The sequence below is a fragment of the Heterodontus francisci genome, chromosome 1 (genome assembly GCF_036365525.1).
Source record: "Heterodontus francisci isolate sHetFra1 chromosome 1, sHetFra1.hap1, whole genome shotgun sequence".
Lineage (NCBI taxonomy): Eukaryota > Metazoa > Chordata > Chondrichthyes > Heterodontiformes > Heterodontidae > Heterodontus > Heterodontus francisci.
Genome location: NC_090371.1, coordinates 76,085,882 through 76,099,718, shown reverse-complemented (window position 1 = coordinate 76,099,718; position 13,837 = coordinate 76,085,882). Strand labels below are relative to the sequence as shown.

Genomic DNA, 13,837 nt, shown 5'->3' with positions numbered 1-13,837 from the left:
TTCACTCCCTCCACCACCAATGCACAGTGGCAGCAGTGTGTTCCATCTACAAGATGCACTGCAGCAACGCACCAAGGCTCCTTCGACAGCACCCTCCAAACATATGACCTCTATCACCTAGAAGGACAAGGGTAGCAGATGCATGGGAGCATCACCACCTGCAAGTTTCCCTCCAAGCCACACACTATCCTAACTTGGAATTACATCGCCGTTCCTTCACTGTCACTGGGTCAAAATCCTGGAACTCCTTACCTAACAGTACTGTGGGTATACCTACACATGGACTGCAGCGGTTCAAGAAGGCAGCTCACGATCATCTTCTCAAGGGCAATTAGGGATGGGCAATAAATACTGGCCCTGCCAGCGATGCCCACATCCCATGAAAGAATAAAAAAAAACGATGGACTAAATAACCACCTTCTGTGTTGTAATCTTCTATGGCCCTAAAATTCTAAGAATTCCATATAGATGCAATGTCTCTTATGCATTTGAAAGACAGCAACCATACAGAACACTGTCCCTCTGACAATGTTCATGCTGCCTTTTACGTGCATCCCTTGCATCATTTCTGCACAGATGCAAGCATGATTTGATGGATACAATTTGTTCTTTTTGAAAACGATGTTTACCTGAGCTGCTGCTTCTGTAAGTCCACACAGAGCCTTGGAACCAGAGCTTACTGAATCACCAAAGGCTGGTAGGTCACTGTTCTTAGCATTGTGAGAGATTCCAGTCATTGCCTCTCCAAGAACCTAAACAAAAATTAAATGGACAAAATGCTAAAATTTCTGGATTTCATAAGCAAGATTAAACATTGGTGTATCTACATCCCAAGGACTGCTGCAGTTCAAGAAGGCAGCTCACCACCATCTTCTCAAGTGCAATTAGGGATGGGCAATAAATGCTGACCTAGCCAGCGATGCCCACATCCCACAGATGAATAAAAAAAAATTAAAGGTAAAAGCATCTGAGTGAAGAGTAGCTTTTTCACTTTTAATATCAAATAGTCACACGAAAGCACAACTTAACATTCCATTACATACCATTTGAAAGTTTTAAGTGAAATTGTTCTAATGTTAATCTTTCTTAAATTCCTTCAGGCAACAGTTGCAAAAAGAAGGACGTTCTACCTCTGCACAAGGTGCTGGGCAAATCTTATTTGGAGTAGTGTCCTGTTTTGGGCAATGCATCTTTGGGTGGCTATTCTGAATTTAGAAGGAATACACCAATGATTCACAAGAAAGGTACCTGGAATGGAGAGACTTAGTTATGATATGAGACTAGATAAATTTGGGATGAGATATCTTTCAGATGAGATGAAACTGAGACTGTTTTCTTGTTTCGGTGGACATAAAAGATCCCATGGTACGGACTGAAGAGGCACCAAGAGTTATTTGGATGTCCTGGCCAACATTATTTAAATACCACTATCACAACAGAATTACAAGACATTTATCTAATTTTTTTGTTTGTGGGTCCTTGCTGTGCACAAATTGGCTGTCATGTAACAGTGACTACACTTTTAAAAGGTAATTGGTTGGTTGCAAAGCCCTTTGACTCATCCTGAAGGTGTCAAAGGTGCTTTACGGGGAAAGCTCATTCTTCTAGGGGCAAGGTGGTTTCATTGAGACATTTGAAATAAAGAAGGAAATTGACAAGGCAGGAGAATTCAAAACAGAGGGTTTTAATCTTAAAGTTAGAAAAAAGGCTAGCTGTACTGAAGTTGATAAGTCATCAGGATTGGAGCAGATATATTTGAGGATGCTGAGGGAAGTAAGGATAGAAATTGTGGAAGCACTGGCTATGGTCTTCCAATCCTCCTTAGATACATGCACGGTACCAGAGGACTGGGATTTGCAAATGTTACACCCTTGTTCAAAAAAGGATGCAAGGATAAGCCCAGCAACTACAGGCCAAATCAGTTTAATCTCAGTTGTGGGTAAGCTTTTAGAAACAATAATTCAGGACAAAATTAACAGTCACTTGGACAAATGTAGAATAAAAGAAAACCAACATGGATTTAAGGGAAAATTGTGTTCAACGAACTTGATTGAATTTTTTGATGAGGGAACAGAGAGGGATGATGAGGAGTACATGGACTTCCAAAAGGTGTTTGATAAAGTGCCACATGACAGACTTGTCAGCAAAGTTAAAACCCATGGAAAAAAGGGACAGCAGCAGCATGGATATGAAGTTGGCTGAGTGACAGGAAAGAGAGTGTAGTGGTAAACAATTGTTTGCCAGACTGAAGGAAGGTGTATACTGGGGTGCCCCAGGGGTCGGTGTTAGGAGTGCAAGGCACAACTTCAATTTGTGGTTGACACTAACTTGGATGTATTCTGAACTATAAGAAGAATAATCATAAACTTGAAGAGGATATAGACAGATAGGTGGAATGGGCAGACATGTGGCAGATGAAATTTTAATGCAGAGAAGTGCGAAGTGATTTATTTTGGATGGAAGAACGAGGCGAGACAATGTAAAACAAAGAATATAATTCTAAAGGGGATGCAGGAGCAGAGGGACCTAGCAGCATAGGTGCACAAGTCATGAAGTTGGCAGGGCAGGTAGAGAAAGCGGTGAAAAAACATATTGGATCCTGGCTTTATAAATAGGGGCATTGAATACAAAAGCAAGGAAGTTATGATGAATCTTTATAAAAAAACTGGTTCAGCATCAACTGCAGCATTTTGTGTAATTCTGGGCACCATACTTTAGAAAGAATGTGAAGGCATTAGAGAGAGTGCAGAAAAGATTTACAAGAATTGGATGGCCACTTGAACTTGCAGGGCTATGGGGATCGGGTGGGAAGTGGGACTGACTTCATAGCTCCATTGCCAGCCGCATGGACTCGATGAGCCAAATGGCCTCCTTCTGTGCCGTAAATGACTATGACTGTATGGACAAGGAACGGTTCCAGGGACGAGGAATTTCAGTTACGTAGATAGAGTGGAGAAGCTGGGGTTGTTCTCATTAGGAGAAAACCAAGAGGAGGTTTGATACAGGTGTTTAAAATCATGAGGGGTCTGAACAGAGTCGATAGGGAAAAAGTGCTCCCATTGGCAGAAGGATCCCGAACCAGAGGTCACCGATTTAAGCTGATGGCAAAAGAATTACATGAGGAAAAACATTGTTATGCAGTGAGTGGTCAGGATCTGGAATGCACTGCCTGTGAGTGTGATGGAAGCAGATTCAATTGAGGCCTTCAAAAAAGAATTGAATAATTATCTGAAGAGAAAAAATTTGCGGGGCTACAGGGAAAATGTGGGGGAGTGGGACTAGGTGAGTTGCACTTAGAGAGTTGGCACAGACAAGACAGGCTGAATTGCCTCCTTCTGTACTCTAACCATTCTACGATTAAGTATTTTAAAGTGAATTCAGGAAAAATCTTTTCACACAGAATGTTGCAGGAATATCAAAAGCACTGCTTCATAGGCCATAGATGCAGAATCATTTGTGCTTAGAAGATTGATTATTGTTTAAGCTTCAAGGAATATGAAGGAGAGAAAATCTGGGATTAAAGAGAGCTGCCATGGGTACCAAAATGGCAGAGCATGTTGCTTTGCAGTTCTCCATCTACTTAATTCAGAATGCTTAATCTGGGTTTATTTAACATAAATCTAGTAAGTACATTAAAGAACATGTGGACTTGAATAGTTGAAGTGCTCCACAAAAATATAATTCATGTGTAACTAAACATCTTCAAAAATTTGGGCACAATTAATTAACCTCGTAATAGAGAAGTTGAACCTCGCAGCAAAAGTTATCAATATAAAATATGCCATTAATTTAAAGAAAATAAACCTCCGCATTTTCTTTGTATTATATCCTCAATTACATTTTCTTGATTTAAACAAAAAGGCAAAATATCCTTGTTGAAGTGGTCAGTAATTAATGCTCTAGAACAATTAACTTTTGTAAAACTTTCTCATACCCACCTTGGAATTTTCCATCACGCTGTCAATGCAATCAAAGTAAGACAAGTCATTGACTGCCTCAGTGGGATTATCAAGCATTCCTCGGACAGTCTGTAAGGAAGTCACATTTCAGGTTTATATATTTCGTAACAGTAGCCCAGCCACTACATCGTAGTTTAGCTAACTGCAACACATGACACAAACTTGTTCAGTACTGTAGTACAGCTGCTCTGTGCATACATGTTAACCACTTTTGCAGTTCTCATTACACAAATCAATTTGCTGACAGGACTGATGTGAATCAAATTTTGTTACCCCTTGGAATGCATCTTAAATTAGTTAAAAAAAAACAAATATCCTTTTAAATGTGAAAACTACTTCTCTCAGACAGACACGATAATTTACACAATGGACTGAAGGAGGAGGGAGATGACAGACACATCTGGGAGATAGTGATTGACAATTTATGCATACTGTTTTGGTTTTCACTGCTTTGAAAGCATAAGTAACAGCATAAAATACATTTGGTACAAATAAATATATGCTACTGTACTGTAAGCTGGTTTTATACCGAGAGAGCCAAGGTAGTACTAAGGTTCACAATGGGCACATCTCATGCAGTCAGCTGAAACCAAAAATTCTACAGTCATCGGCCAAAGAGTCTTTTTATTTCTAAACCACGTTACTTTTCAGGTTCCAGCTGAGTAAAAGCAGTGCAGCTACCACTGGTCCGAATATAAAAACAGCTGTAAATTTCACAGTTACAGCTTGCTATCAGATGTACAAAGCACTTCTTCCTGCATCCAAATAAGTGCTACAAGAACTTGATTAATCAGCAAGAAAGTTGGCTGGTCTCAATCACCTTAGATTGCCAAAAGAGGAGCTTTTGGTTATTTTTACTCATTAGTTGTCTTTATTTGGTAGCAATTGAATTATTTCATACAAAATTTGTTTTTCAAAAAAAAAAAACATGTAATTAAGTGAACTCATTGGTCAGCTTAAGCACTGAACCAAAGCATTTTTTATCGCTTTCAAAAGTTATACACATTCATTTAAAAGGGACAGTGCAGCATAGGGAAAGCAGGGAGCAGTGGTGAACAGGGAGACCTAGTGTGTATGTATACAAATCTTTGAAGTTAGCAGGACAAGTTGAGAAAGCTGTTAAAAAAGCACATGGAATCATTGGCTTTGTTAATATAGGCATAGAGTACAAAAGCAAGGAAGTTATGTAAAACCCTTATAAAACACTGGTTAGGCTTCAGCTGGAAATTTGGCCTGGATTTTGAGATCATTGGCCAAATGATGGCATTCCCTACTGACCTTACAGAAAGCTGCCCATGTCCACAAAGATCTAGAGGTCTCTGTGGCGTGGATTTTATCTTTCCTGACTAATTTCATTCTGGCACCAACCTAGGGGACTTCTGTTGTCCAGCAACAGTTAAGTGATCAAACAGGCTAAAGAGCCAATCATATTGAAGAATTCTCAGACAGCAAAACAGCAAGTAACAAGCAGGTTTTTATCATTCATTCTTTATAAATTTTAATCATTAAACAAAATAAAGATTGGGACATAAAATTGGGATTAAGGTAGCAGAAATATCAAAAACAAAATTTAAAAAAAAATCTATGGAATTTTAATCATGAGAAATTTGACATTCTACAAATATAAAATTAGTTTCTCAGGGCCAGAGAGGTTTTTCAGTAGTAACCAGGACTAAGTATGGCATTAAAAACCCAGATATACTTCATTCCACAAGGCATAGTTTTTCAAGTATTTTTACAGCGAGACTTTTAGCATAAAAAGTGGAAGTTCACATTAATTCAAATGGTTTCTAAGGTTGCCATCTGTGAGGACTGACTTCAACAGTGCACCCTATGGAGGAGCAAGGTATCACTGAAAGCAACATTTGGATTTCCATTTTTAATTGCACATGTGTAGATGACAGAATTTGCTACCAGTTTCACAGGGTAATGATGGTGAAAGCTGACAGTTTTGGCATCATTACAACCGCAAGATCCAAGCCACTGCGTTCTACTCTGAGCACCACACTTCAGCACAGATGTTAAGGCCTTAGCGAGGATGCAGAAGAGATTTACTAGTATGGTACCAGGGATGAAGGACTTCAGTTATGTGGTGAGACTGGAGAAGTTGGGGTTGTTCTCCTTACAGCAGATTGGATGGAGGTGTTCAAGATCATGAACAATTTTGGTAGAAGTAAATAAGGAGAAACTGTTTCCAGTGGCAGAAGGGTTGGAAACCACAGGAAGGGCTCCAGAAACATAAAGCATAGAAAATTTATGTCACAGAAGGAGGCCATAATTTCTGATGAAAGCTCAACTGGTAACGTTAACTGTTTCTCTCTCTCAAGATGGTGCCTGGACCTGCTGAGTTTTTCCAGAATTTTCTCTTTTTATTTCATACTTCCAGCATTCATAGTATTTGCAATTGAATATTCATCCTGCTGCAGTTCAGCATTTCCCATTATAAATCCATCCCTTACGATGGAAGCTAGCCCTATAAACTTATCACGGTGTAATTACACACTTCTGCTTGTGATGCTGTGGCACCTCAGTTTTACATCTCCCAGCTCCTCAGTCTCTGCTGCATCAAATCCCTTAATCATTTTAAATACTTGGATTAGATTTTCCTTCAGCCATCTAAACTCAAACAAATGCACACCAAGTTTATGCAACCTGTCCTCAGAATGAAACCCTTTAAGCCTGGACATCATTCTGGTGAATCTGCACCGTACCCCTTTTGAAACCAAAACTGAACGCAGTACTTCAGATAGGGTCTGACCAAGGCTCTGAACAACTGAAGAATCACTTCCTTACTTTTGAATTCCAATCCCAGTTTGTTAGGAGGGCAAAAAGCTGAATTTACATTTTTAAAAAAAATCTGTACTTTACACAAGCTTTATAAAGCTGTTTTGCTTCTACTGTTTATACCAGCTGGTTGAAATTTGGCTGCTTCACAGATTTAGATTAATCTAGGTTTAGCTGTTAGAGGTATCTAATTCCCAAGTCTGATCACAATAAGCCAGCATCACCCACCAATTGTACTTAACCAATTGCTGTGATCTTGCTGCAAACTCTGGACAAACTATAATCAGAGTGGGTAAGTAGCCAAAAGAAGCTTCTGTTCGAGAGAAAAGGGTCTCAACAGGTCTTGTATGAAACACATGTTATTCACTTGGTGGTAATTTAATAATTTACTATTAAGCATTGAAAAATAAGACATTACGATGCAGAAATTGTAGCTGTAAACAGGATCCTCCACGGAACATCAGAAGTTCAAATCAAGGAAACACAAAGAATGGCGTAAGTTTGTTACACACCTCAAGCTCACGGAGAGCATTATCACACTCCTTCTGTCCTGGAGCCTGCTGTGTGCACATTGTAATCAACTGATTGATGCTTTCAGTCACAGCTCTACATTATAAACAAATACAAAAAACACAATTGATTTACTACTTGTGCATAAAATTCATATTGCAACCATACATTAAATCCCAAACTTTGCTGATATTTTCAAATTAAACTAGTTACACCTTTTACAGAGAAAAGTCGGAGCATTCTGGGCTGGATTTTAAATTTCTGCTAGCAATTTTTATGAAAATATTTTGATAAATCCAGACAAATTAACATTCCCAATTCCTGTAATAGCTTGTTACTAACATTTAAGCCTTTTAAGACCACAATTTTTTCAAGCATTCAGTTAACTTAATACACAATGCAAGCAAAGAACCCTTGATTTATGTATAGAAAATATATTTAAAAACTAATCAGTGCTTACCCATCACTACAGTAAAGCTGAAGTTTATTTGAAGTCTATTTTTTTGAATTATAGTACTCTATAAATTCAGAAAATGATCACTTCAATTATAGAAATAAACCAAAGACTATGCAAAATAGATATTACTTCTGTGAAAGACAAGAGGAATACCTGACATGTTAATGTACATCATTGACATATATTAATGATGCAGAGTTGGATATACAAGGCATAACTTCAAAAGTTTACACATGACACAAAACTTGGAAACAGTAAGGAGGGTAGCAACAGACTTCAGGAAGACAGCCTGGTGAAATGGGCAGGCAAGTGGCAGATGAAATTTAATACAGAAAACTGTGAAATTATTTTTTTTTGGAAGAATGAGGGGCAATATAAACTAAATGATATTTTAGAGGGGGTGCAGAAACAGAGACCTGGGAGTGTACGTACACAAATCTGTGAAAGCAGCAGGACAAGTTGAGAAGGCTATTAAAAAGGCATACAGAATCCTTGGGTTTATTACAGAAGAAATGAGTACAAAATTAAGGAAGTTTTGATAAACCTTTGTAAAACAATGGCGAGGCCTCAACTGCGGTATTGCGGCCAATTCTGGGCACCACACTGTAGGAAGGATGTCAAGACCTTGGGGAGGGTGCAGAAGAGATTTTCTAGAATGGTACCAGGGATGCGTGTCTTCAGTTATGAGGAGAAACTAGAGAAGCAGGGACTGTTCTCCATAAAGCAGAAAACGTTACAGGAAGATGTTCAAAATCATGAAGGATTTTTATAAAGTAAACAAGGCAATAGTTTCCAGTGGCAGAACAGTCAGTAACTAAAGGACACAGAATTTAAAGTTAATTGGAAAAAAAGAGGTGATGTGAGGAAATAAAATGCACGGCAAGTTGTGATGATTTAGAATGCACTGCCTGAATGGACGGTGGAAGCAGATTCAACAATAACATAACATTCATGGCTATGGGCCAAATGCTGGCAAATGGGATTAGGTAGACAGGTCAGGTGTTTTTAATGCATCGGTGCAGACTCGATGGGCCGAAGGGCCTCTTCTGCACTGTATTATTCTGTGATTCTGTGAATAAGCTTTCAAAAGGAGAAGCTGCTGATGATGTTGGAGAAAAAACAAGTAATGGGGAGTAAGCAGATGTTTGAGGAGCAGAGTATATCTGTCAAGGTGTATGACTGGAGATCACTGAAGTAGAGTTGGATGAGAAAGGAGGGATTTGATGCCAAGAAACAGATTCTGAAACAAATCTGATATGACAATGAGCCACTGGAGCTCAACAAGGATAGGGGTTTATGCGAGTGCAGGACTTAATGCAGATGTAAACACATGAAGTGCTGTCTGAATCAGTTATTATTAGTGGAGAACAGGAGGCAGTTGAAGAGTCAAAAAATGCACCTGGAGGTGGCAAAAATGGGGATTCACAGTAGCATGTGAAGTGTGAAACGACACCCAGAGTCCATATGTATTTTATTGTATCACTGACTCCCCATCACCTCCAACATTTGTTAATCCTGACTTTACACAGCACTAACTTCCTTTCGCTGTAATTAAAAATACTAAATCAAGCAGTGCTATTAATGTCTTTGTTATCTTCAATCGTCCGACTCATATCATTCAAGTTCATTTTGAAGGCATCAACTGATCTCAAATTAACAATTTTCTTGTGCAATATGCTGGGCGAGGTGGGGGGGGGGGGGTTCTTCAGGAGAGGAAAGTTGACAAAAGCAAAATTTTTCCTATGGAGGAAAAAAATTCTAATCTCTGAATTTACTTAGGGCTCTCTGCACTCGCTTTATGTGACGTATTCATAGAGAATAGCAGAGCTCAAACTTCTGAACTATGACTTCGACAAGATGCAAAGGTTTTGCCTCTTTAACCATCCCTATGGAGAGGCACTGCTAGCAATCTTGTTTTGCAGCATATTAAAAAGCTGCTAATTAACAGCTGTTTAATTTTAATCCCATGGGAATAAGCTACTTCCTCTTTTTGAAACTAGTTTCTCTAAAATCAAATGACGCTTGACATTTGCTGTTCAACCTTTGTCGCATTTCCAACAGTTTCAATTATTTATCCTAACTTTTGCAGTTTTAGTGTGATCTGCTTTGACAGTTCCATAGTTGTTCATACAAGACTGTTACCATGTGGGATTAGTAGCAAATAACATGCCAAGTGAGGGCATTGGGTTGCAGAGATTTGTCCATTTAAGGAAGTAAAACACAAAGTCTCATATTTTCATGCTTACCGTGCAGCTGCAGCAAGTTGATTCTTGATGTTGGGAGCTGTCGGATCAGCAGAAAGTGCTTTGGCTGCTAGTAGCAGTTTGCTTGATGCCATTGAAATACTCTTCAAGTTTCCAATCACCTGAGCCTGGTCTTCTTTATCCTGTGGAGGTACGAAGATTAAGAACTGAAGCTAAAATTCTGTGTAAATTGATATGCTGAGTTTTAAAATAAAGATTGAAAAAAATCTGAACAGACTCTAGATAGTGTTAACAATTTTGCTCTCCTGCGAATATTCTACACCCTCCTCCTGAAAGCATTGACTGCTGGTATGGGTATTGTTCTATTGGCACTGATCACCATCCAGTAGCTTTGCAAGCTACCATTGGTCAAGCTGGTGCTGGCATTCCACTAGACATGCCGCTAGGTTATTTGACCCTTTTTGGGGGAGCGGTAGAAATCACAATCAGGCTGGGTCTCATTCTCATCCAATATTCATCTGTGCACACATGTATAGGCCTCAATGGACAGGAGCAGGAATCTTGGTTGATTTTCCCCAGTATGGGTGCCGAGGCTAAGATCAGCTAACTTATCAAACTGGAGACTGAATCTGGCACTTTCCTAGCCTGTATAGTTAAGGTCCATACTTATCAAGTGTCAGCTTGGCTTAACCTCTGAATATGGAAGGTAAAATACAGAATAATTGAATTTGTAGAGTCGTTGGGTTTGACATCAGTACAAACTGTACAACTTCCCAAATCCTTGGAAAGAACAAATTGAAATTTGAAGGATTCTTTTCACTGGTTGGCCAAGAAACAAGAAGCATAAACTCAAGATCACTAAAATAGAAATAAAAATAAATGAAGGGGAATGAGAAGAAATATTTTTACATAAGGGACCATTGGAATACTTTTTTCTACAAGTGGCTATTAAGACTATCATTGAAAAATAAATTTGTATCAGTATATTAAAAGGAAAAGTATAAAATGTTATACGGGGAAGTACATTACAATAGATAGCTCAAGCTGAAAAGCTAGCACCAGCAAAAACATCAAATGGCCCCCTTCTGAGCTGTAATATCCAAGATTTTAAATAGAATATCTGTGAAACACCTGAAAGCTAACATAATTGGAATAGTCAAAATCTCCCCCACCCCTTAAGTATACGGTTGACTATCTAATGAGCCTTAGTTTTAAACTTAAGTCTCGTTAGAAGTGAAATGCTACCAGACTTAACACAGTATTTCAGCACAAGATTATGAAACCGCACAACATACCAGAGTCTAATTCATCAGAGTAGATGCAGCTTTGAAATTTTTTTTAAATTGGATTTCTTTGAAAGTTTGAGTCTGTCAGACTAGAAATCGTTTTATATCTTGTTCCACTGCCTACCTATTTTCTTACCTTGGACTGTCCAGCCATTTCAACGCCAGCCTGTAGGAATTCATTAAAGTCTTTGCCAAATTTGCCAGAAGCCTTTGCCAGATCTTGTGTGGTTCCACGAGATGCTTGCACCAATTCATTTGCAGATTGATTCAAACCAACTGCTGCCTCGTTTAGATGGCCTTGAGCCTCTTGAAAATTCTTGGAACTTGGTGGGAACTAAAAATTGAGGAAGTATTTGTTATATAATAAATTCCCCTCAAAATGACACAATCAAAAACAAAACTTTCAAATTTAGTGTGTATTCCAAACACCAATTTGTGCTAAGCACATGGCAAGACATTTCATAAATTTCATTACAATATACACCATAATGACATAGAAAACTCTTCTATAAAGTTAGAGAAAACCTACCCCCCACTTTCCAAGCCTTGACATCTCAAAGATTTAAGACGCATGCATAAGGTGAAGTTCAATATTACAAGACTTCCGTAGACTGTACACCTTGAAATGAACTTTAAATAGTTGGCCAATTTCATAGCGATCTCAAGATGTCAGCAACATTTTATAGACCCAAGTTCATTACTTCAAAAGCAAAATAATGCGGTTGCTGGAAATCGAAAATTAAAAACAGAAAATGCTTGAAATACTCAACAGGTATGGCAGCATCTGTGGAGAGAGAAACAGAGTTAAGGGCCGTAATTTTACGGTGGATGGATGGGAGTCAGACTCCGACGTGAAAGTCGGTGACGGACCCACTTCCGCCTAGCCTGGGGATCAGTCCCGTATTTTACAGATCCCCAGGCTTTAATTGTCCCGAGGCAGGACTTCCACCCACTTGAGGAAGGAGGTCCCGCCTCATTGAGCTGCTGGCCAATCAGCGGGCCGCAGCTCTTAGTCCCAGCAGCACCATCTGGAGCGGTGGCCACTGCTGGGACTGCAGCCCAGACGACGCCATGGGTCGATGAGGGAAGGTAAGCAGGGGCATGCCTCACCAGGGGGATCGGTCTTTCCCTGGTGAGGCTGGAGTGGTCCTTTGGGGAGGGGTGGGGGGCTGTCTTGGGTCCTGGGGGTAGGTTGGGAGGCTGGGGCAGCCCTCAATCGGACATCCCGTGCTCGACTGCCATGCACCCCCCACCCCGGGGCGCGGAAAGGCCGGCAGCTATTTTGCTGGGCTGCCTTTCACGTCCCCAACACACCCATCTGCCATGGGTAAAATACCCGTGGAGGCAGGCGAGGGATGTTCAGTAGCCACTTAAGGGTCTTGATTGGCCTCGGGCAGGCAGGCCGTTCCCCACCCCCCTACCTCCCATCCAACTGCCGTAAACTTGTCCGGAGGCGGAATTGGGGCAGGTAGGCCTCCCGGAGCCTGCTGCTCAATTTTACGCCGCCCCCACGCCACCATCTGACCCGCTTGGGCGGCGTAAAATTCCGTCCAAGGTTTCAGGTTTGTAACCTTTCATCAAAGCCTGATGTTGATCTGATGAAAGGTCAAAGACCTGTAATGTTAACTCTGTTTCTCACTCCACAGATGCTACCAGACCTGCCGAGTATTTCCAGCATTTTTTGTTTTTATATCAAATTCATTACTTCTTGGGTTTCTACAATTGTCTTTTGTCTGAAACTGCTTTCTCCTGGGCAATCCATCTCCAATATGCCAACATATTTTAAATGCTATATCTAACTTTGTATCACTAGTTATATTTACAAGTTGCCTCTGTTACTTACTGAGTTTGCAAGTAGCCTTTTGCTGGCCTCTCCAACAGTTCTTAAAGCTGCATCAACATCTCTTTGACCTGGCAAACAGTTCACGCATCTGTTTAGAGAATTTGATACAGCCTTTGCCACCTGTGGGAAGAAAAGTGGACATGATACACATTTAGCACTTTGTTTCTTTATACGTAAAAGGCAGGCTTAACACCCGTGGTCTTGTGCCAAAGATATAGAATAAACAGCAAATAGGCGCGCTGCACAAAATACAATCAACATGTCGTACAACATGAATTAACTTTGGGGAAAATGCTGACTTTGCCTCTGCACCAGTTAATAAAGCCTTATAAAGACTGCTCACTAGGCTAGCATTAAGATGCAACCAATATGTTGTAGCGATGTAAAAGCTTGTGCAAGATTCATGTAGAAATGGTGCTCACTGCTGTTGGGGATGGATCTGTTAATTGTTTCAAGTCAAATTTAAGGGGTGGAAGTTGTAACAATTGTGCACTTCTAAAGTTAACACATGGCTGAGCTGTTTCTCTGAAAAGGCGGCAGCAGATTGGCTGTCCCTACTCTTATACAAGAAGGAATTCGACTTTGCTAAGCATAACTAGCCTTTTTCAAAATCTAGCTGGACTTTCAAGAGTTCACATTTAAACAGACTGTTATTGCATATGAAATGGTCCTAGACAGCAGCTGTAAATTACAAACAAACTTTTTGAAGGCAGATATTATTGTAAAGGGAAGTGGGATAGACTGTTTAAAATGTATAATTTGATAAACATGTTTATTTGTGGGTCGAGGAAAGG

The 13,837-nt window shown here is 39.9% G+C and overlaps 1 protein-coding gene across 5 annotated transcripts in view; it reads right to left on the bottom strand.

The window, feature by feature from the left end:
- LOC137370072 (talin-1) overlaps positions 1–13,837 on the bottom strand; it is a 302,720-nt gene that overhangs the window by 63,521 nt on the left and 225,362 nt on the right. For all 5 annotated transcript variants that reach the window (XM_068032178.1, XM_068032203.1, XM_068032212.1 and 2 more), the window contains 6 exons: positions 13,044–13,163; positions 11,337–11,534; positions 9,957–10,096; positions 7,256–7,349; positions 3,939–4,028; positions 630–752 (listed from right to left, as the gene is read on the bottom strand). In XM_068032178.1, the coding sequence (XP_067888279.1) occupies positions 630–752; positions 3,939–4,028; positions 7,256–7,349; positions 9,957–10,096; positions 11,337–11,534; positions 13,044–13,163 (765 nt within the window). The remainder of the gene's footprint in view (positions 1–629; positions 753–3,938; positions 4,029–7,255; positions 7,350–9,956; positions 10,097–11,336; positions 11,535–13,043; positions 13,164–13,837) is intronic.